The sequence below is a fragment of the Sparus aurata genome, chromosome 3 (assembly GCF_900880675.1).
Source record: "Sparus aurata chromosome 3, fSpaAur1.1, whole genome shotgun sequence".
In the NCBI taxonomy this organism is placed as follows: domain Eukaryota; kingdom Metazoa; phylum Chordata; class Actinopteri; order Spariformes; family Sparidae; genus Sparus; species Sparus aurata.
In genome coordinates this window covers 22,344,916-22,368,548 of record NC_044189.1, presented here as the reverse complement: position 1 = coordinate 22,368,548, position 23,633 = coordinate 22,344,916, and the positions used below count along the sequence as shown (strand labels likewise).

At 44.8% G+C, this 23,633-nt stretch overlaps 1 protein-coding gene across 1 annotated transcript in view; it reads right to left on the bottom strand.

The window, feature by feature from the left end:
* Positions 1-23,633, bottom strand: part of adgrb2 (adhesion G protein-coupled receptor B2) — a 247,813-nt gene that overhangs the window by 8,559 nt on the left and 215,621 nt on the right. Inside the window, exons 26-35 of the mRNA XM_030411455.1 lie at positions 23,032-23,103; positions 20,668-20,760; positions 19,124-19,402; positions 16,821-16,860; positions 16,387-16,401; positions 14,365-14,537; positions 12,018-12,737; positions 9,317-9,352; positions 7,148-7,261; positions 4,567-4,648 (exon numbers count right to left, since the gene is read on the bottom strand). Of these exons, the coding sequence (XP_030267315.1) occupies positions 4,567-4,648; positions 7,148-7,261; positions 9,317-9,352; positions 12,018-12,737; positions 14,365-14,537; positions 16,387-16,401; positions 16,821-16,860; positions 19,124-19,402; positions 20,668-20,760; positions 23,032-23,103 (1,624 nt within the window). The remainder of the gene's footprint in view (positions 1-4,566; positions 4,649-7,147; positions 7,262-9,316; positions 9,353-12,017; positions 12,738-14,364; positions 14,538-16,386; positions 16,402-16,820; positions 16,861-19,123; positions 19,403-20,667; positions 20,761-23,031; positions 23,104-23,633) is intronic.

Below are 23,633 nucleotides of genomic sequence, written 5' to 3'. Positions count from 1 at the left end.
TAAAATAGACTAACTGGGCATAACATTCTTTAGCACCATTTACCCCTTAGCTGGGAAGGAATCTGTGTCACAAGTAATAAGGTCCTTCAAAGGAGCCAAATCTGGAGAATGTAGGGCAAATAAATTCTATTAGTACAACACATTGGGAACAAACGAGCAATCAGACACACAGGCTTGGTTCCCCACCAACGGTGCAATGCAGAGCAATGCAATCCAAGGCCAGTGCTCCTATAGGGGAAAAAAAAAAAAAAAAAAAACAGTTCCAGCTTGAGATTCGGCCCCTTTCACCTCCCTTTAATTGGCCCAAGGACACTAAATGAGCCAAATTAGTATTGTGCCTGTTGGTGCACGAAGCCAGTGTTAGGCTTGTTCCGCCTGGGCTAACCGTCCCCTCATTAGGAGCCACTGATAGAGCCAGTGTGCTGAAGCTACACTCCGCCAGTCCTCAGTTTTCATGGGCAATTTGTGTGGAAGGTTGAAAACAGCTGATGAGTTTATACTCGGCACGGAGAAGGGGGCAAGGAAATAATTAAAAACAAGCTAATGAGAGGAATTAATTATTCAATTAATGCCTCAAACGTGCCACCGAGGGCTGAGTTTAGCGGGAGAAATGGGAAAACGAGGGCAACGGCGAGAGAGAAAATGTCAAGCCGTGAGGATGAATAGAAGGGGAGAATGAGATATGAAGAGGAAGAAGAGGGGAGGACTTGGTTTATTGCTGGAATGTGAAATTGAAGCCCCTTAGCTTAATGCCAGCAAATTGACTATCGAGACCAGCAGGGGTGTGCAAGCGCAGGCAAAGTGCCCCCCACTGAATCAACAAAAAGGGAGTCTTTTGTCATTTAGAATTATACATCTTCATATTACAAGAGACATCCTCAAAGCGTTCGTATTACCTTGGCCAAACTTGCCTTTAGTGGACTAAAAAAATAGCTGGAATATCAGTAACAGCCACTAATGTTAACTGTGGATGCATAAAGAAAGCACCCCGAGTCTCACCTCTCCTTAATGGGGCAGGATAAAACCTTCTTACAATATATTCCCATATGTAGCCCAACAGATGAAAGGATTTCATCATGGAATTCAAATGTACGCCTACGGCCACTTGGACTGAATTGCAAAATACATCTTTCACTATCGGAAAATGTGCTCGCTGTCCCTGCTCTCATCTGGCGTGAGCGAAATCACAACAACGTAAGAGCACTTGTTCCCTTTGTCTTTCTCTCCATCCCACTGTGTTCTGCACAACTCCTCACTGTCGATCTGGAGAGGGAAGCCAAGCACGCTTCATTTCATCAAGAACACAGCAGACGACGGAATGGAAATATATCCCATTTGAGAGCTAAAAAATGCATCAGCCGGGCCATTACGCAGTGCGAACTCTCTCTCTCTCTCCTCTCTCTGTCTCTCTCTCTTTCTCTCTCTCTCTCTCTCTCTCTCACACACACACACACACACACACACACACACACACACTGTTCATCCTGCAAACACACACTCGAGAGGCAGAACACTGCATCATTGGGCACTGCATGCAAATGCGTGTTACGACCTTCTGAACCCCGCGGAGAGGATAGAAAACGACCAGCTAACTCCACAGTGATGGAGGCCAAGAAGCGCTTCTATATCTAAACATTAGAGCAGGCAGTAATGCTGATACATACTGTGTTATGTACACACACCAATCCACTCTGTCTTCCAGTAACCCCACTGACTCCATTTGTACCCTGACTCCATTAGGGGAGATACACAAAATGGACTCAATCTGCCTGTCGGCCATATGGCCGCTAACAGAGCATCCACTGTACTTAAAACAGATTTGAATTTGTTTTGTATCATTAGCATTAATGTGAAGCCCACTTTCTGTCCACTTCAGCAGAGTGTAATACAAATGCAACAGATATTATTCTCTTATGGGGCCAGACCACCATGCAGTTCACCAAGAAACTTGATTCAATATCAGGTGCTGCTGTTGCGATGTCAACAAAGGAAAAAAAAATGCCCTAACAATCAATCAACACAAACTGTCAGCGACCCATGTGACTCTTGAAGCCACTTTTCCGGGATGCTAAAGAATTGCTGTGTATCTTCCCACATTAAGGATGCAGATAGATGTCTAAAACCAGCGGGAGAATTATATGTCTGTGTCACAGCCTGCAACTGACCTTTGTTAGCCATAGTTTAGCAGTACGCCGTTTTGCAGAGCAGAATTTAAAAGGTCATGTATAACTACAGGATATGTAACAGAGGGCAACATGTGCATCTAAATTTAGATAAAGGCCAAATAGAAATAGACAGACAAGGTGATTATGGGGAGCCTTGTGATATAATGTCTGCCACCCCTTTCATTCGGTCAGGTTTTTCTCCTTTGATAACTTCTATTGAGTGTAACACTGAGTCACCAATTGACAGCCAGTAGCTATATGTGTGTTAAGTATAGGAATCACCAGTTACTGGACAGCATCAAGGTAACAACAGTGTGAGTAGGTGGTATGGAGAGACCAGGAAATAAAAGAAAAGCAGGAATTAATTGACTAGAAGGTGTGCATTCCATCTGTGAAAGCACACGTAATGCCCAAGACCACTTTAAGCTCACTGCTCTTACACTGAAAATTGGATAAGTTGTGAATATAAGTGTGTGTGAAGGTGTGTGTGTGTGTGTGTGTGCCAGCTTCTGATATCCACTCATCTCCTCAACACAGCCAACACAAAGACCTTACCTTTCCAGAGACGTAAAATGGATCAGGTCTCCTCTGACCCCATAATCCTTTGTGCTATCTGTGACTAGCACCCATACAAAGTGCATCGTGTTTGGCCCGTTTTAGTGCCAATGAGCTAGTTTATGAGCAGAATATCGTGGTTTATGAGGTGATTATAAATTGGTTTGGATGGGTCATTGTCTTTATGAACTGATTTATCACTTGGTTATGGTGGTTAGATTGTACCGTTTATTTCAGGCACTGAAATGAGCACAATGACTTTATGGGTTGTCACACCACACACTATGGTCCCACAGCAAATGAGAACACACACAACAAAACAGCAAAACAACAACAAAAAAGCCCTTCTATGTTTAGTTTTAACATGGGAGATAAATCCAGTCCTGCATCAGACCACCTCACAAATCCATTCCAGGTTGTGTATTTCAATCTGGATTTGTATAGGACTTGATGGAGGAAATGGAATCAGCATTCATTATATGAATGCAAAATCAGAGGGGGGCACAAGCTGTGATGCAATGAACTATTACACCATCACACCACTGGCGGACCATCTAATATTTAGGCTTATCAACTACGTTCACTTCACGAAGAGACAGCGCTGACAGGTGGTAGATAAGCGGCTACATGGAGTGAGTTCATAGTTTGACGCTGTCTGTTAGACTGTTGCTGCAAATAATTACAGTCTTGAAATAGCAGGCTCCTCAGTGTCACGTGTAGTCGAGCACGTAATGCTGTAAGAGCTGTACTCTGAAATGACAGTTCCCTAAACCCCAGCCCCTTAATTAATATTGTTGCTACTGTCAAGCTTTAAATAGCTACACATATGCAGCTTATGATTATAAGGTGGAAGATTTACCATCAAAATGCCTAGTAGTCTCTGAAAAAGTTGCTCCTTGATTTTGGACCGAGGTAGATAAAAGTCTCTCATTTTTAGTTGGCAACTGTTGATTTTGCCGTCCAAAATGATCTGCTATAGCTTCAGTAGCAAGCTAATTAAGCTAGTGTTATCATTGGTCAGCTACGTCTTTAAAACTAGCTTAAAAAAATGAGTCTTTGAAGAGAGCTCTAAAACATCCACGTGCCGCCTTGCACACATAAAATGGTGCAAAATACTGAAGCTAAAGACGCATGTCCCTTTGCAAAAAGTTTGTCATAGTGCTGTATAGTATAACACTAAGTTGTTCAGCACTGTTTCCTATGAGGATGTGTTTGGGAAACTTAACTCTATCTCAAGCTATGTCAGCTGGGGTGGCTGTTTACTCTACCCACTGCCCAACAAAGAGCTGTACAGAACTGCAAATGTTAGCCTAAACGCCGATGTTGCATCCAGACCCAGCTTCCATGGTGGGAAAATGCTGCACAGTGGATGAACAGGGCCTGTAATACAACTTTTAGCCACACAAACTAAGGATATAGTCCTTTGCCTTAAGTAATGCTCAATTACTCTATGTAGTAAGCTAGTTACCGAGACACGCTCCCAATTGCAGCTTACATTGGAGCAGATGAACACATTGTTTGATCACTTCCTGACACTTACGAAAAAGGCTAGAAACCAACCCCATGAATGCTGATTCTCTCTTAGTACAGCCACGTGCACACAGCTTCACCATTTGGAGAAATCCAAATCTTGACAGGCCTGCCATGCCTACTTATGATGCTAAGCTATGATCAGACAATCGCTGATTGGAGGGGGAGGTTTAGCCAACAGTCAATTTTTGCAGCACAGAAACACAGACAGCAAACTTTGAGAAACAGTAGCATGTAGCGCATCAACTCATTGGGATTAGAGTGAGTTAGAGGGGCTCTACTGCACGAGGTTTATGAGGGGTTTAGTATGTCTTACGTTGGCTTTCTTTGTAAACGAGGGAAGCTCTGCGCACTAGTGACGGCTCAGTGTTGTGCCTCGGAGGTGGGCGAGGGGGGACCTGTGTTGGGTGAACACCGGCCGTATTGGTTAGTGGGGGTTACAGGTTGTTCAGGGTATGGGTTAAAACACTGTTTAGGCACTTTAAAGGAGAGAGAGGCCTGCGGAAGTCAAGGTGGTTAGTGAGTTTTTGAGGTAATGTTGCTTGAGGTAGAGGCCTCATTGTTAGACGTAAGGGGGAGTGAGGGGTTTTTTCTTCTACTGGTTTTTACCCCTAACTGGTTTGCCGCTCTCATCGTTATAAGGTAAAATGGTCAACGGGGCCAGTCCTTAAGCTACAAAGTCAAGTGGCTGATAATCAACCTTCACAGTACTCTTGGTGTCCATCTGTGAGGACATATCCTGGTGAAATGCAGTTATGTTTTGCTATTAAATTATAGTGCTCATGTAGCATATATGGATATCACTGTCAGCGTTTGTCATATGGCCTAGAAAGGAGGTTATCAAAGTTATTATAAAACGATTATATCATTACTCATGCAGTAATTGTCTTCTAAACACAGTTTATGTGCTTCAAACACGGGCAGTGCAACACACTCATCTCAAACATGAAACAGACAAAGGAACAGGAGGACACAGGCACAGACATACACACTCGTGCCACACACATACGCACTCTGATAATGCAAGTGTGTGGACATGCACTCCCATCCACACACACACACACACACACACATACCCTTCTCATCTCCATAATTACTGTATAGTCAGCATGTCCATGTCTGGGGGTGACTCTAAAAGTGAGATGTTGACAACAGCAGAGCTGAACTCAAGCTGGGTCCTGTCAAAGGCCTGACACTGATAGCATTATCTGTGTAATTATTCACAGTTAAGTGAACTGCCTACTTACTTTTAACATAATGGACTCGGATGACTAAGCCATATCTATGCCGCCTTTTCATTTTGTAACTTCAGTGACGTCACTAACCCGGAGGAAATAAATAATAACACGTGTCATTTTTAGATGGAGAAAAAAATGCATTCCGATTTATCTTAATTAGTTTAAACACAGCCTATCTATTATTTGTGGCCGGGCTTTCATTTCTGTTACATTTGGGCATAATCTCAAAGTGCACCTGAGCTCCCTCTGAGGCACATTAGCATGCTACAGCGCAACTGTTAAGAGCCACAGACTTCTAATATATGGCTCATGCCTCTGCAAGCCGCCTGCCATTTTTCTTCTCTTCCATGAAATATTTGCTCGGCATTAATGAATGGGGAGCCGGCCAGCGCTTGTGAAAATCTTGATCAAGACGTTGGGCAAATGAGGAGTGAAGGGAAAGGCCGCCAGTCTGGCACTGGGAAATGGCAGTGCTTGCATGCGTGTGTGTGTGTGTGTGTGTGTGTCCGCCTGAGTGTGTGAACAGTATGTGTGTGTCTTCATGGCACGGGGAATGTGAGAGATGTCAGGCTGGCCTCTGTTCCTCTGCAGACGGTGTAAATTAGATGTGAACCAGAATGCTGCCGACGCCAAGGGAAAGTACACCTATCAAGGTTGACTAACTCATCATGGCTCCATGCTCTAAAGCACCACTGATGAGAGGCGTGCGAGCACGTGCGTGCGTGTGTAAATCTTAATGAAACCAGCCTCTGAAGGTCAGCATAAGCGAGCAGGGCCTCTTTCGTCTGCTGCTAATGGCGTATTAATGACTCAAAAAAGTCTCATGCTCACAGGTGCCCACCCAAGCACCCCGCTGACACACACACACACCCACCTCACCACCCACACAGACACATGAAAAAACACTGTACAGTACATTGACAGATAATCCAATTAAAAAGACAGATTAAGCAGTGGGACACAGGCATAGACAAAGCACTTGTGTGTGTGGAGGCACATGTGATTGAGGTGATTTTGGCAAGAGCGAGAACAGTTTCACAGGTCTCGAACTGCAGAATTTGGATTTCGTTAACCAGCTGTGATTGATTATTTCCTGGCTAATGGCTCATGTGATCAGCTGTTTTGACAAGTATTTAATAAGGTACCAACCGCAGGTGAATTAAGTTCAGGCCAATTAATGCAGGTTTAAAAAGATATTTCTTGAAAAAAAAGCTGGAATAAAATGTTCTTCCAAAGTTTTATTCATGAGATAGGTATTGTTTGATTCTCCAGGGATGTGTCAGTAGTAGTGTTTAATCAATTGGAGATGAATAATCATTTATTCACATTACGTTCTAGATCTCTTGTCCGAGCAAACAATGCCGTCACATTTGTAAGACAGCAATTTGGCCGGAAAAACGACACAATATACAAAAGTGCCTATTGTTGTATATGACTGGAAATTTACTGGACTATAATCACCTGCTAGCTGCATTTACAAATAAATGTCATGCCACTAGGTGCAATTTTAATTTGTGCCAGGGTCAGCGTCTTGCTTTCCGGTGTCAATTCCTCAGTGTTAAAGGGGTGGGGTTTCAGGGTTGTGACAAAGTGCGAGAGGGGGTGGAGATGCATGGGTAGAGCGGGTTCCCATCCCGCCCTTGAGGGCAATGGTCTTACCTTGAATGTGGACATGGCTGGGTCCCTGCTATACCTGTCTATGGTGTGGAACTTGGACGAGTGGTTGAGCTCATGGTACAGCTCAGAATGTCTTTTGCGAGTGTGCATCACTTTCTGGAAGGGAAGAAAGGAAGGGACAGCAAAAATGAACCAAAGAGAAACGAAAAAAAAAAAAAGGCAAAAAGGAAGAGGGGCCAGTATCTGGGCAGGCAGGGGAACGGGAATGGGTAAAAGGCTGAGGGACTGCAGTGATACCAGCCATGAAAGGGGGGTTAGAGAGGGACGCCGACAGATCGATAGATTGCTGGCTCATGCTCATACATCATCCACTTCCTTTAGTCTTTCAGAATTTGGCAACTAGGAGTGCTGCAGAGGAGTTCCTTTAAGTGAAAATTTGGTGAAAATGACTGACAGAAATGCCATTGTCGCAGACTGCTGCCTGCACTGGCCATTTAACTCAGGATTTTGTCTAACTCATTAAATGTCTAACAGACGGACTGAAATTTAACCCATGCCCTGGCAAATGGATATTGACACAAACCGCCTCCCCTGTTCTGAATATGCCTTTCTTGAAGGCAGCTACATTTTAGGCTTAAATTTTCTGACAGCAAACTGCATTTGTCAGTGCCACTGCTGTTGTCTCTCTGTGCTAATGGGCAGTGCTGAAGCTGCTCGGCAGTAGCTAATCGTCAAAGCAGCTTGCGAGGTTGAAAGTGACACAGGGGCAAGATGCCAGCACTCACACCCGCACACTTACCGGCCAGGACTGGCGCTTAGCAATGGCACCAATTACTTCAGAGTGGGCACTTTCATTTCTGCTTGGTTCACAAAGTGCTGCTTTTTCCTTGCTTTGTGTCTTTTTGCTGCTATGTATTTAGTTTTCTTCTTTGGCATGTCCTTTTCTGACTCATGTTATTTTAAAGTTCAATGAAATATGTATCAACTATGATCTCCTGTAAGTGAAGATCATAACCTTTGAATTAAAAAAAACCCACTAATTTACAGGGAAACTCCAACGATTTAATACTTTAAGTTCAGTTAACTTGTCACAAGGAGTACCACCCACTACGTAAATACTAGCTCCATGTCTGGATGAGATTCCCCATCTTTTGTACCGGCCCCCCCCTAACAAACCTCGAACAAACTAGAAGTGACCCAAATCTGGGGCACAGTTCATTCTTTTCTTGTGGGCTGGCACACGATCTGTGTCTCTTACAAGTGCAACACTAAATCAATGGAGTACTCCTCCTGATGGGCAAACTCAAAACTAAAAAAACATGTATAAAAAAAGGGTTTACCTTCCATTAAATCATGGAAGTGTACACTTCCCTCTCTTAAGAGGTTCTTCTACGTCAAGCACTTTCTCACAGGTCAATCGATGAGAAAAGACTTGATTTCCAGGAGAGCCAATCTTCCTGCACTAAATTCATGCAGTTGGCCACAAATGACTCTTCAGTAAATTTGCCAGATAATTGAAACAATCAGCCATATTGTCAGTTAGTAGCCACACATACCCTCGATGAAAGATATATCTCCGTGGTGGAGGGTGAATGTCCAGTCTTTACAACAGTCTAAATGAGACAGAATTCTCACCCATAAGCAGCGATGCAAAGGGAGCTACTGTATTATATTTGCAAAGGAATACTCTCTAGAGACTGGACATTCACAGGACACCCAGGTCATTCTGACACAAACATACTTACACACTGCCAAACCATGGTGTCCAACAGATATAACCAGCCAATCAACTACGGTGACATACGTTTTGACCCAGAACTGAGTTACTTGTATTCATTCAGACACAAGAAGCACTCTACTTTGCTGTTTCTTCAACCAGGACCCCCACAGCAACATGACAGCATGGTTTGATTGACTTGTGCGTGACAGTGGAACATTTTGGTTTCCACGATGCTATGATTAATTGACACATATGTTGATTAATTTAGACAGAAAGTAGGTAGGGACAGGTTTAAGGCCTTTGTTGGAGAAACAGCACATTATGTACAGTAGGTCTGAAACAGTTCATAGTTCTAAATGCAAGGGAGAAACAGGTGCGGAGGGAGGGGTTTAGCAATGCTTTTTGCTCCTCTATGCGTTACTCAAGTCCTGGCAGAAGCACAAGAAAGCAGAGACAGGCTGATGACGGGGGTGACAGGTCCGAGATCTTACCTCGAAGTCCAGCTCAGAGTACCGTACTCTTTTCCTCTGGAAGAGGAGGGGGCAGGGGGAGAGAAGAAAGCATCAATGACCAGCCCTCGACCATTACAGAACTTAAGACCTCTATCTCAGACGTATCTGTGGATCTCTCGGCGCCATTGTTCAGTGACAAGAGGAGGGCTAGTAATGCACTGGCTGCCCAACATGATACAGACATTCTTACAAATGTCAAGGCAAAAAGCAAATTATTCAGTCTATTTCAATGTAATGAGATTAGTGCAGTGGAACAGCCCGGAATTAGAATGAAATAATAATTTCTCGGCTCACATACTCTCAAATACATTCATTACAACCCTGGCATAAATCACCCTCTCTGCTATTTTTGGAGAATTTGTTGGAGACATTCCAATTAAAAAAGGGCTGCAACAAACATATGAGAGATGCTTTTCATCCTCTAATCTTGTTTGGACCCCGCCACTCTCTTCTTAAGTGCCTCCGTAGCTGCAGCAAGTGCCTCTGTAGCTGTAGCGAGCGGCACACACAAGCTGCCAATTTAACAGCTGCAGACATTTCCAACTCATCTGGCCCTGACACTGCATTGCATTACATTCCATCTCTGACTTCCTATCTGGCGCTCGGTGTCTGCCAGATTTGCATTTGGCAGCGGGAAGGAGCCTCTCTCCACAGTTAGTTAAAAGCTGCATTCATTCCTTGAAAGGGCAGAGTTGCTGATCTGATGCTATGGCAGCCAAGGCTTTAAAAAGGTAAAGAAATGCAAACAGATAGAGAGGCAAGAGAACTTCACTCCCTCTGAAAGACAATCCAATTACCGTCCTCCTATAGAGGAACCCTTACCTTAAACAGAGAAATTCCGTGATAGTTTGCTTCGTAACGTGGCAGACATGCAACATGCATATACACGTAGAGTATATCGCATGTTTTGGTGGGGACGCACATAAAGCAGTCATTAACTCACTCATACAAAATTCATAAGGAATACTTTGCTCCTGTTATGATGGCATGATGGTCCAATAGCCAACCACAGTCTCACGCTAGCTTTCCATTTGTTTGCATGTATTCAGTGTCGTAAGTCTTATGATAATCTGACCTTTATAGCCAACAGTTTCATGTAAAGAGATATTCACTTATATTCCAATACGCCCCCCCATTGCTTTTCTATTGTACAATCTTATTGTATAACATCCCGGGAACCTTTCTTACCCCCTTTCGATTAGATCATTTAAGAGTATTAATTTACAAGCTTCTACCTAAAATTCAACAGCAAAATGAACACTGAGTACATTTGCGTGATCCCTCCATTAAGCATCACCATGTTTAAATTGGGGAGTAAAACACTGCTGTGATTTAATCTTGAGAGGCACGCGCTGATATCCATCTCCAAATCAAGCATATTCAAACAGGGTGAAATGATAGCCGTAAATTACATCCCACAGGTTCCTCTGCTCATTTTCTTTTTTTTTTTGTCGGTATTCATGAGTGCACTCGCGGCTCTTCTGACAGTGATTTTTTATGAGTTTTAATGACTCGTCCTTAACATCCTCAACCCTAAATGAAGCATCTGCACTTTTTGGCGGAGGTGTCGTTTCCATCTCTTTAATCAACCTTGTGAATCAGCGAGACGCCATTAGGGGGAGAAATTCAAAGTGCGTGTATATGTGCACGTGTTTATGTATCCATGTTATCTGGTTCTTGTTTTTGTGTGTATGTTGATCAGTGTGTGTGTGTAAATATGTGTAGAATTATGGCGGGCTGAAAGACATTCGCCAGGGGTATTTCCTCTGATCCTGTCTGTCTCAGTCCATCTGCTACGCCACCTTGTATGGTTTGGAGGGGGTATCACACACACACACACGCATTACACACACTCTCACACACACACACACACACACACACACATAGTTACTGGAGAAAAAGCTGTCTGTCATTAGCAGGGTAACTCATTTCAACGCTCATTGTCTCAGTCAGCAGCAGTAAATACTACTCAGCTGAAAATAATAGCAGTGGTTATAGCACGCTTCTACTATGGCACAGCACTGTGTTCAGGACTGTGGGACTGTGTATCACAGGCAATATATTTTTAGAATTTACCTAAAGTTGTGTAATTGTATGTATATCAGCTACACAGACTGACTCCTCTTTTCCGTATTCTGGTCTACCCGACTTTTGTGCCCTTCTCCATACATGCAGATGCATGGAAAAACTGGGTTGAGAGAGCAGAGGAGAGGAGGAATGAGGGAGAAAGGAGAGGAATGTCTGCTCTCATAGGCTATAGCTCGGTTCCGGGCTCCCTGACCTGTCTGCAAACTGTTGGCGAGCTCGTGGATTTTGTCTTTGAATAGTTCACAAATGACAAGGGAGCGAGCACTTATTTGCCTCTGATCTGATACCTCTGATTCTGATTCCGAGTGATCTCCATCAGACGCTTGAAAATCGGAGCTAAAACCTTGTGCTTAAACAAGTTGTTTAAATTCCTTGCATACCCACTCACCTTAAATGACTAGATTTTCATAATTCCTGCTTTCTTTGTCACTCCACCTCTACAACTTCACTTCTGTAGCCACGCGACTGGCACATCAGCAACTCTAAACCAGTGTTAAAAGTGTGTGCTTGGGTAAAATATGGACATAGCGGAGAGGATGAACCACCACTGGGAACCCCTCCTTCATCCCTCATCCCTCGACCTCTTACCCACCTCTAGGGATCCTGCTGAGAGGCTGGTGTTGGCATTGGTGCTGCCAAGGTTGCGTGGCAGGGTCCTGGTTCTCTCCACTGTGGTTCCCCCGGTCAGAATCTGTCTGACCGACGGCCTCTGGCCTGGCTTCAGCTGGAGCGAATGCCCATGGGCGTGCATGTGTCCTCCGTGGGAGTGTACAAGACCACCCTGAGCCATCATGTGGCTGTGCCCGTGGGGCATGGTTTTGATCGTCCCATAGGAGCGGTTGAGGTTCATGGTGATGTTCATGTCGCCCACACTGGACGGCACAAAATCCGCCGGGTAGGCCTCGCTCTCAGCCGGGTGGAGGGTCAGGGGAGAGGGAGGTGGGGGGAATGGGGGATCATCCACCGCGATGTTGAGAGGCTTATCCTCACCCCCTAGTCCCAGGCCTCCTCCTTGGGAGGAGGGCCCTGGAGGTTTGAGACTGACGGTCCTACGAGGTAAGACCATGTAGTCTCCCTCCCCACCTCCACTACTTCCTCCTCCCCCTCCTCCTCCACTTCCACCACTTCCAGCACTTCCGTCCTGGGAGGTGTTGGAGGAAGTGGGAGGTCGAGCCCATCCCAGGCCACTATCGGTGCACAGGTAGATTGGAGCGCCGCTGCGTTGCTGCCCCTGCTGCCTCTGCTGGTCCACATTCACCTCCTTCTTCAGGGGCGTCTCGCTTAGCTCGTTGAGGCCGCCGAGGGGTGGAACCTTGTGGAAAAAACAGGAATGTTTCAGTTATACCAGTGTTCCCTTGAAAAAAAAAAAAAACTTATTTCAGTTAATCTTCACTCAGATCCTGTGGCTGGAAATAATTTGTCCACGAGGCTGCTAAGCCTTGTAAGATGAATTTTTTCGCCTTCCGGTTTAAAGGTCCCATATTATACTGTTTTTCATCAATTTCACACAGCTGTCAGAGGTCCAACAGCTCTGTATTCTATATGTATTGCCCCAAACACATCCCTGGTCCTGCATTCCAGCTGTCTAAAAGTTGCTCTGCTGAGCTCTGTTCACAGCAGTCTGTTTCTGTGCCTGCACCTTTAAATGCTAATGAGCTTCGTCTGTCAACGCCTACTTGGGGAGCCTTGCCTGCTACTTCACTCTCAGGGAGAGAAAGCCCCTTATGCTAACAGTAGCATGCGCTAATGTTTACGGTGAATGTAACACTATGGCTCGCTGAGATTTTTTTGTTCAACTGAACCAGTTTGACCCAGAATCGGACCCAGAAGGAGACGCTCCTGAAGAAGTACAGAGTCTGCGGCTGCAACAGGACGTTTCAGAATGGTTAGTGTGGCTGAATAATATTAAGTTTGTTTGTATGTGTTGTTACAGTTACTACCATGTAGCTAATGGCTAACAGCTAGTGAAAGCTGTGTCTGTCTCCAACACAGTCTCCAAACTATTATACACTGTTCGCATTGTGTCTGTCTCCAGTCAGCACATGTTTCCAGACTTTTTACTGTGACAACCAAGCTCCCTCGTAATATTATTAACATCACACTCGCTTCAAACGCCATTGCATAGTGGACCGAAGTGGAGCTAACTAGTTAGCCAATTTCCAGCTGACTTCACCATACTCGTCGGCAACTGTAAATACTATCAAACCGCGGCGACACTTATCGGTGGCTCGGGTGCAGTTGCTGGGTCCGGTATGGTTGAGACCAATCCTTTTACGAGGGTCAGTGTCGAGGCAAAGCCAGCTTTGTACTGACCCTCGTTAGTAAAGCAGTCCAGTGTGAAGTGGTTAGCACACACATACAAGCTAACACAAACCGCAGCCGACACGTTGTCATTAAAAATGAAACACAACCACGGTCTCTTCTGTTGTTCTGTAGCTGAGACAGAATATAGGCACTTATGTTGCAATTGCGTGTCTAGCTCTGAGCGACAACGTTGTGAAACACTGCTGTCTCTCCGCTGGACACACCGAACTTCACCTCGGGGATGAACGCCCCCCTCTCAGATATCTCCTATCACCGCGCAGAGGAGGCCTGCCTATGATAATGACTCCTTTCGTTACATAACGAAAGGAGCAGAATCTGAACAGCCTGTAGGAGCCCCGTGTTACCAGTGGGTGGGCTGCAGAGATCATGCAGGAATCACTTGTTTTCCTCATTCAGGGAGTTGGCAGGCTCAGGGAGGACCAGCTAATATATGTAGAGACCAGAGAAAATGTGTTTTTTATGATACGGGACCTTTAACTAGTTTTTGAACTTTCCACCCACTTTGTGTACAATTTTCAATTCCTTCTCATGGTATTGAGGGCAATTAATGTTTATTGTGTTGCTGGTTCCTTTTTCTTCAGTTTACTGTCAAAGAAGTTGGTAGTCATCCATACCTGTACAATGAGGTTCGGCGGTGGGATGTTCCCTGGGAGGGAGCTGAAGTTGACCCCAACTCCTCCCTCCTGATGGGCTGCAAGCTTGGGATCATCCTCGTCATCCAGGGAGATGCGGGATAGGGTCCCAGTTATGGTGGCCGGGTTGCAAGTGTTTACTTCCTTGAATATAACTGGAAAGAGATGTGGGGAGGCAAAGGAAGCAGTGGAGACAGCAAGAAAGTGGAAGACGGGCAAGAGTTGGGGTAGTTGGTGAGAGCAAGAAATAGAAGAAGAGGTAGAGGAACATTTGGAGGGAGAAAGATGGATGGATATTGAATTGAAATGAATTCATACAGTTTATTGCAAAAGAAGAGAGAGGCAGGCAAAACATAAAAAAAAACAAAAAAACATAACACATAAATGAAATTGTGTTGGAAGATTGCTTGCAGCATTCATCTCCAAAGAAAAGTTTCACTTCTCATGTTGCACCTATATGGTTTACAGCATGATGTTTTGTTTTGTCTCTGACACTGTGACCTTAAGTCTCGCTCCATCTCAAGATTTGCCGGTGAGCCAAGGCTTTTATTAGCGTGGAGAACCAGCCACAGTGCAAAATGCAGTGAGATCCAAATGGAATGGACCCAAATTCCCTCCTGTGCGATAGATTGCTCCCCAGCTTATTTCATTTCGTGGTGCCGTAAATAAAAAAAAAACAAAACATGAAACTACTACTACAGAGGCTTTGGGTTAGCTTCCATGCATGTTGTTGAGGGAAAAACTAGTACTAGACATATCTAGAATAGCTACTCCCAAACTGACTACGACATGCTGATGAGAGACAATGTTTAATCACAACCGACATCAATCTATCATCACAATCAAACACAACTCAAACCATCTGGAGGTGCATGCTAGATATCATGCTCATCATTCTGTCATCATCAGAGGGAAAGACCATTTACTCTGTGGCCCCAAAATCCAAATCAAAACCAAAGCATGTAGTTTCATGTTAACTGCACTGAATGTGAGAAAATGTCAAGCTTCACATTTGATCAGCGACTGGGGCTGGATCCTGCCGACTCTGAGCAGATTAGCAAGGAATGAGGCTGAGAACAGAATCTAGCATTTTCTCTGCTTCAGCGTCCTGTTGGCGCAAAGTGATGTGACAGGACTGGACAGATATTTGGGACGTCTGCCCAATCTGATCCCTTCACATTTGCAACCAACAGCGAAGACCGAGAGAATGATCTAAAGACGAATCCGGTGCTCTCAAGCAATACGGCCATTACTGGAGTGGCACATTTACACTGCCAGCGAAAATTAGAGATGATTGGGTTAGTCACTGTCGGCAATCACCACTTTGAACAGATTAAGGTAGTCTTTGAGAATGTGAAAGTTATTCAGTCTGAAAGCACGAGTCTGAAATTAATTATTATACAGCCTTTGGGGGGAAAACTAACAAACTGCTCCCATCCGTCTTCTGGAGTGTGGATGTCAAAGTGCTGTGTGGGATAACCCAGGAGGAATTATTTGCCAGCTTTGAATTTGAATCATCAAACTTCATGATAAAGTCTTGTATTTCAGTCAGAGGATATTAATCATTTCACAAAAGACTTGGATTTACTGGATACTGTACAAGCGAAAAACTTTAGTACTAGTTAGCAAGAGGTATGGGTGGGTGGCGGGCTCATCGTCGGCCTGTGTAGGCGGATCGCTTGGTCTTAAGCGGTCCCTGGTCACTCAAGTTGTGATGGAAAAAAGCAGATTTATAAAAGCAGAATTTATCAGAATGAGTTTTGGCTTTTGTTTTTCAAGCGCGCTTGCAAGATATTATACCGGCACTTGTTAAAACTGGACTTAATTTAGCTGAAAAGTATACATTTTATTTGGGAAATCCTGTATGTACATCACAGTCGGGTGCCACTGCAGTAATGGCGGCTCGTTTACTTCCAGCTACAACCCGGATTCATCTGTAGGAATTATTTAAGTTTAGGGATCGACCAGGCAGTGTTAAGAAGGTCAGTTGGGTGCAAAACTTACATGGGTGTCCTCTCTCTGCAAGGGTGGAGGGGGGAAAGTGACCGTGTTAATATTTCAGAGCACGACACAAAAAAAACAGATTGTGGTACATCTGCAACACATCCAGACACGCACAAGACCATTGTCACCAGCGAGTGAAACAGGTCTGAGCACATTGGGGAGTGTTATTATCATGCACAATTAAACACAGTCTCATCAAAACGTATGCTCGCTGAACACTTATCGGGCAGTGTGATTGATTAGGCATAATAATTTGCGCACAACGGCGTCGGGATGTAGCACATCATCTCCCGTTGTTTCATCGATATGCACGGCGGGGGAGCTGAGAGAGCTACAGCTCTCCGCTGCCTCGCCGCAAAACTAATCCTGTGTTGGACAAAGGAGGAGACAAAGGCAGAAAGAGGAAGAGAAATCAGGTGGAAGGGAGCACTCACCTGTTTGACATGCCAAGTCCACATCCTTCTCAAAATCCGTCTGAGAGAGGGAGGCAGGGCGGGAAGAGAGGAAAGACAGTGAGTGCGTACAAGTCACTACAGTTACCACATTTGAAAAGTCCTGATGAGTGACTGGAACTGAATGGTTATGCTGGACTCAAAGACTCCAATGCTAATTTGAATCTATAGCGAAGGACATGATATGTTGCCACACACTACAGCCTAGTCGATTGATAACGAACAAAAACAAAACACGAAGCATCAAGCCATACCCGAAATACTCAGTTTGATTTCTTTGTGTTGAATGTGTCCAAAGCCTTCTCAAACCAAAACCAACTAAATGAAAACAAATGAGCAAATTCCTTGTATGTGAAAAACCTACTTGGAAATAAACCCTGTTTCTGATTCCGAACAAAGAAAATAGAGAAAAGTCTGTGTGATGGAAAGCACCGCTGCCACTTTGTTCACGATGTGAATAAGTTCACAGCAGCACATCCGACTAAAGTCTTTGAACGCGACGGGGAGAACACTGTGGAGTTTTGCCAGGTATGTAATGCTAATGTGTGCCTCATCAGTCACCTCAGCTGTCGAGCGAGTGGAAAACCAGGACAGAAATTTACACAGAAGCAAAACTATTATCTGCTGCGCCAGCCGAGGCAAAACTTTACCATCGTCTGAGACCGAAACACTGACAAGACTGAGAAAAAAGTGGAGCGCAGGAATACAAATGCTTTTCGACCAAAACACAAACATCCGCTTTACTCCACCATTCAGATTCGTTTCGGGAAGGACATTCACTTTGATCCAGATTGCACTTGAGGAACGCAGGGTGGCACGACTCCCTGCGGTAAAGAAACACTCACAGACCCGGACGGCGGTGGGTTGAATGAGGAAAAGTGTTTCCAAAATGGCCACAGCTCAAGTTTCTTAAACTTTTTCGCGAAAGTGAAGCTCATTGTCATGCAGTCGTGGTCCTCCTTTCTCCCACGATCGAGCCTCCTCCTGTCCTCGGTGGGATTCACTTACAAAAGCCTTTGTTTGGATAATAAACTACAGATTTTAGACAGTTTGGGCACGCCACACAGGCAAAGAAGAAGAGGAGGGAGGGGGGTATGATAAACTGAAAGAGACAAGGAGAGAATGTGTAAAGGTCTCAGAGGAGCAGGAAAGCTCTTAGTACGCAAATCACCCGCAGCACCATAAATGGGTCTCTACTTAATGGAGGCATGCTGATATGAAAGAAATCTCTCCCTCTGTCTCTCTCCCTCCTCAGTCGATATGGAGAAAAACAAATCATCTTTATTTTAACTATAACACACTCTCTCTCTGCAACAGCCTCGCAGGTTAAGCACAGTGAGTCATCAACGTCAACTGTTGGTGGGGGGGGGGGACATCACGAGGAAGCACAGTCCCATTCATGAGGAAACATCATGCAACATGCTGGGTGACGATACTGCTGGAAAATAAATACATCTCAATCAATGAAAAATGACCACATTCATGAATAAAAACACTTTTTTTTTTTTTGCCTACCTTGGAACGGTAAAAGTCTTAGTTAGTATTCATAAATCACAGCTATTTGTACCTAGATTAAAAAGGTGCAACATGTAATCAAAAGAATATACACTTTGATGGTGAATTTTTACTGATTTGACAGTCTGAGAAAGATGTTTATATGGTTTCTTAGATGAGAAGATTGATACAGCTCTCATGGCTGTATGGCCAGTAAGAAGATACCACCAGCAGAGGGTTAGCTTGGCTAAGCTCAGCATGAAGACTAGAAACAGGGGAGAACAGCCAGCCTGGCTCTGTCCAGTGCTCCTCTGACCTCGGTGAGCATAAGCTTTTGTTGAAACGTACATTGCCGGCATTTATTCTGGTGCAGGTTTTTTATTAGCAGAGAGAAGTGACTCTACTCCAAGATTTCAAAATTCACTACAGCCGGCTAAGAAATAGTTCTGTGTACACATTAAACAAACTAACAAACCAGATGTATGCAGCCTTGTCCTGCATAATGACAACCAAACACTTAATAACATGTTAATTACAGAGCATAAGAGCTTATCTTAGTCTTCAAGCTAGACTGCTGAAGCTAACAAGCTGCTGGCTGTAGCTTCATATTTAGTATACAGATATGAGAGGGGTATCAATCTCTCTGCAACCGACCAAAAAAGTGTATCTCTCAAATTGTCAAACCTCTCATTTAATATTTGTTTGTTATTTTACACGCCGCACCTTTCTGCATCTACGGACCTGACTATTCACACTGACTACTGGCTGTGTCTCGTCTACAGGCGACATACTGGTAGGCTGCCGATGTGGTTGTGCGCGTGGTTATGGTTATGAGCGTGGCTGTGGGCGTTGCTGAGGATGTGGTTATGCTCATGCATGTGGCTGAGGGCATGGCTGTGCTCAAGCCCGGGGTTGTGGTCGCTGCGGGGCAGACTGTGGTAATGGCCCTGCTGGCATGCCTGGAGGCACATCCGTGGGTACATCGGCGGGTGGCCGCCCGTCAGGCACGGGGACGTGCCATAATGCAGGGAGCCGGGCTGCTGCCCGCATTGGCTCACATTTGGACAATTCTGATGGTATAAAAGAGTAATGGAAAACAAAAAGTTGTAGTGGAAATAAATAAAGAGGGAGGGAAGTAAAGTATAGATATTCTTCAGAAGAAGGGAGCACTGAGCTCCAATCAAATGATTTTTCAAAAGGTGGCTTTGATCCAACTTTAGAGGAACACTGTTGTTATAGGTCTCCATCTTTATGACGTCTCTAACATTCTAATTAGACGTCATGCATGGTATAGCAAGAACACCTGAGAGGATGAAGTCACTGTAATTATGATGCTGATATAACTGGTGGCTGCTTAACCAAATTATCCATCACAATTAGTGCTCTCAAGGGTACTTGTTCTTCCGTACAGCGGCTATCCACGCATATGTGCTGTCTGAGAAGATCTCCTCAAAGTCATGCACACTAAGTCTGAAAATCTGGAGAAAACTTCAAGGTTCACCAGCTGTCTTCTTTAATAGAGCAATAGTTGGCATAGCAACCCGCCCGACTGCCAGCTGTGTGTATGATAACAATGCATTTAAACACAAAATTTAAGAAGCACAGTTAGACTGCGAATGGTCCTCTCGGTTATGAAAAGAGAGACGCAGGATGTGTCATAATGGTTTCCCTGAGCAGAATGATGGCTCCGAAGTTTAATCATGATAACCTCAGAGGGGCGTTCAGAAGCCCATAATCGTTACCGCAAACAGGTCTGAGGGAGAAATAAAGAGAACGGCGCTGCGAGAGTCACTCGTGCTCTCGTCGCAGCGGTGTGACCGTGCTGACATTGGCAAGGCAGTTCAAGTCCGTATGATTTATCACACTATTAGCCACATTTGGAACACATACAATAACCTTTACAGGAGCTCTGCGCTCCTCAAATAAAGATGAAGAAGTTTAGGTCAAAAGTAAATAAAAGTGCTGAATTGTCTGTTTTGGTTAAACATGCAATGCTATGGGCAGCATACATCATTTGGGCTTAAATAGGTACTGACAAGGACAATGTCAAAAGTGCATTGATGTTAGCGTCAGCAGGATTTCAGAAATGAGTTTTTCGCCTTTTACATCGATGTAGGAAGTTAGTTTGAAGGCTGGGAGGAATGAAACCAAACATTTAACGGGAAATAAAATATGAAAATGGCTGATGCAAGAACAATAATGAATTATTTTGTAGGAAAGAAAATGCGTTAGGGACGTTTGAGCACCTCAATAATGGCAATCATGCTTCTCACTACTGCTGGAAGTTGAAGTCTGGTTAATGTCACAATGCGGGATGAAATGGAATGCTATTCACCATGATCTGCACCTGTCCATTCTTGCAGGAGTCTGGTGAGTTCTCGCTGTCGTCTTTGCATCCCCCCATCCGACAGCGCACCGCATCCTGCACCTGGAGACGGGGAATAAGGGCCGGGGGGGAGGGGGCGGAGAGCAGGGAGCGTGGGAAGGGAAGAGGAGGAACGATGCAGGGGAAAGAAGTTAGTGGAAGTTACTGTTTTACTTGAGTTAGTTTGGCAAATGCAGGAGCACGGGGAACTCACTCCTCAGACATTTTATATTCGTCATCTTTGTCGCTGCAATGACAGATGTTCAGTGAATACTAAATTACGTGAAAATGGCAAACGGAAACAGCTATGTTCGTCAGAAAGTAGCTCAGCTCGTGGCTTGCGTAACAGTCAGCGGAGCGGTACTGAAAATGCACCGCAGTTCTTCAAAGTGGCCTATTTGAGCCTAATTAAAAACCAACAGCGGCTACGTATAGATGCTCTAACCTCTGGGCCTCTTCCAGTGTCATACTGTTCTTCTTTATCCTCCCACATCCTAAGCAAACACACCATGAACTCGCTGTCAAAGAACTGGTACTTGGAACACGGCACAAATCAAATGGATCCCTGTGTATTATGTTTCACAGTCAACCACTGAGATCCCCCCCCAACGCACACACACACACACACACACACATAAGGCTCTGTATTGTAGATAGCCTGGTTCCGGGCTGAGGAGCGACATCATTTCTCAATGTTGCTGCTGTCAAATCCCATAAGAATCTCATGGGCGGATACAAGAGTGCTTGTGTAAGAAGCGGTGCAGGAGCGAAAGGGAGCGTCTTCACTCCTGCCGGGTGGTCTTATCTGTGTGCGTGTGCGAGTGTGTGTGTACGTGCGGGTGTGTGTGTGTGTGAGTGCAGCTACAAATGGAGTGAATTGGAGTAGCATCCATGTCTGATTAATACTGCATGGGTCAGGGTATTGCCTACATTGTTTCCTTCCTTCCATCCTTCTCTTCCCTTTATATGTCCCTACTCATCTTCACTGGCATTTGTTCCAGATTCTCTATTAGTGTGTGTGTGTGTGTGTGTGTGTGTGTGTTGGCGCCCGATGCTGCTCATCTGACTTCAAAGTGAAGAGCCCCTCCATGGGTCCATACCTACCTCTCCACCTTCCTCTCTACTTCCTCCTCCCCTACTATCATCTCCTGCTTCGCTCTTGAATCATGTCCCCCCCCCCCCCCCCAACTGATCTCTGCATGCATTTTTTTTTTTCTACTCGCATAACTAAGTCCCTTCCGTCACCCCTTTCTCGCAATGCACCTTTCGCTCGCAACAGCCTCCTAATCTCGCCACCTCTAACATTGCACATGTTCATCCGCTCTCCTCCGAGCGACTGATCTCAGCAGGTCGCCTGCGCCGCCGACGTCCTTTCATTCTCTGCCACGCGGCGCGGGCTGCTGGCGCTGTCGACGAGCGCTACACCGGGCTGGGCTCGCTGGTGCGTTCTGTGTCTGCAGTTTACTCCACTTAATATCACACTTTGCACTGCCTTCTCTCTTGTTTTGCACAGTAATGCTTTTTTCATTGTTGCTCTCCTCCCTCCCTCCCTCCCTCCTTCCCTCCTTTTGCTGTGGCACTCCCCTCTCTCTATTGTTCTGCAGCTACATGGGGATTTATACTCGCGGGGGATTTTCATACATTTAAAATAAATAATTCCTGGATTTACTGTACCCTGATCCCTGCAGCTTTTGTGATATTGATTTAAAACAGCTCAGCATTCCAAGCATTTAAATATTCACTTACGCCACACAGTTCCTTCAATATCATAATGATCTGTTGGATATAGGCAAAGCTGTGTGTGGAGACATTTACAGACATGGAGAACTGATGACATTGTACATAGATTAATGGAGAGCTGACACCGAACTGAGTGTGTGTGTCGGTGTGCATGTAAACGTCTGTCTCAGGGGCATGAATACATGTGTGCGCACAAGGAGTTTAATTTTAGCATCCCTGGGGGGCACAGCAAAGCCTGTGGCAAATAGGCACTAGGGGGTATTAGAAGGGGACTTATCATCTAATTCCACACAGAATCTTGGTAAGCTCCTTAAAGCAGCCTTGGATCAGACGGACAATACTGCACTATCATACTGCATTATGAAGAAGCGGCGCTGCAACATAGAACATGAAAACCACGCTAATCCTCCTCACGTCTGATCCGCTTGTGTTGCAGCCGTGACTTCTAACTGACCCGGAAACTAACGCGACATTCGCGCACACGAATCCCACCTGTCGCAGGGAGCGTCTGTCGCTGAGGTCACCGCGTGGTGCTGAATTTGAAATGCTCCTACTCAAAGTGTCCGCATGCCTGATGAGAAGGAGAAGACTCACCTCTCGGCGCATCGCACAGTGGACGGTGATGATGACAAAACCTTGGACGGAGTCAAAGACGGCAAAGAGGACCTGGAGGAGATGGGAAACATTTGTTTGTTAATCACTGGTTCCAATCAACAGGTTCCAAAACCTTGAATAACAAGGCACCCCATCGTTTACGCAACACACCCCTGCAGACACTCAGGTCAGTAAATCCAAAAGACACGTCAGCTTTTTAATGCTGCTGTATAGATTTGAGGATTATTGAACTCAAACTATAAGTGGCTTTAAATGTATTTCCTCTGTTCTCTTTGAAGGTGGAATTAAATGACAGTTTAAAGGACAAGTTCACCCAAAATCGAAAAATCTGAGATTACAGAAGATGTTATTTACACATCCACCATCCTGGTTGTGCGCTTATACTTTAAGTTTAGCAGCTACAGCGAATATTTCATCGTAAGGAAAGATCAAAATATATATATTTTTTAAATCAATTTGGCATTTCTAGGCTTTTTGGAGACTTGTATTGCACCAGAGGTCTCTATGGATTCCAGCTGTTTAGGAGAACGACTGTTATGCTTTGTGCACTACAAAACCTCAACATCTGCATGAGGAGTAGC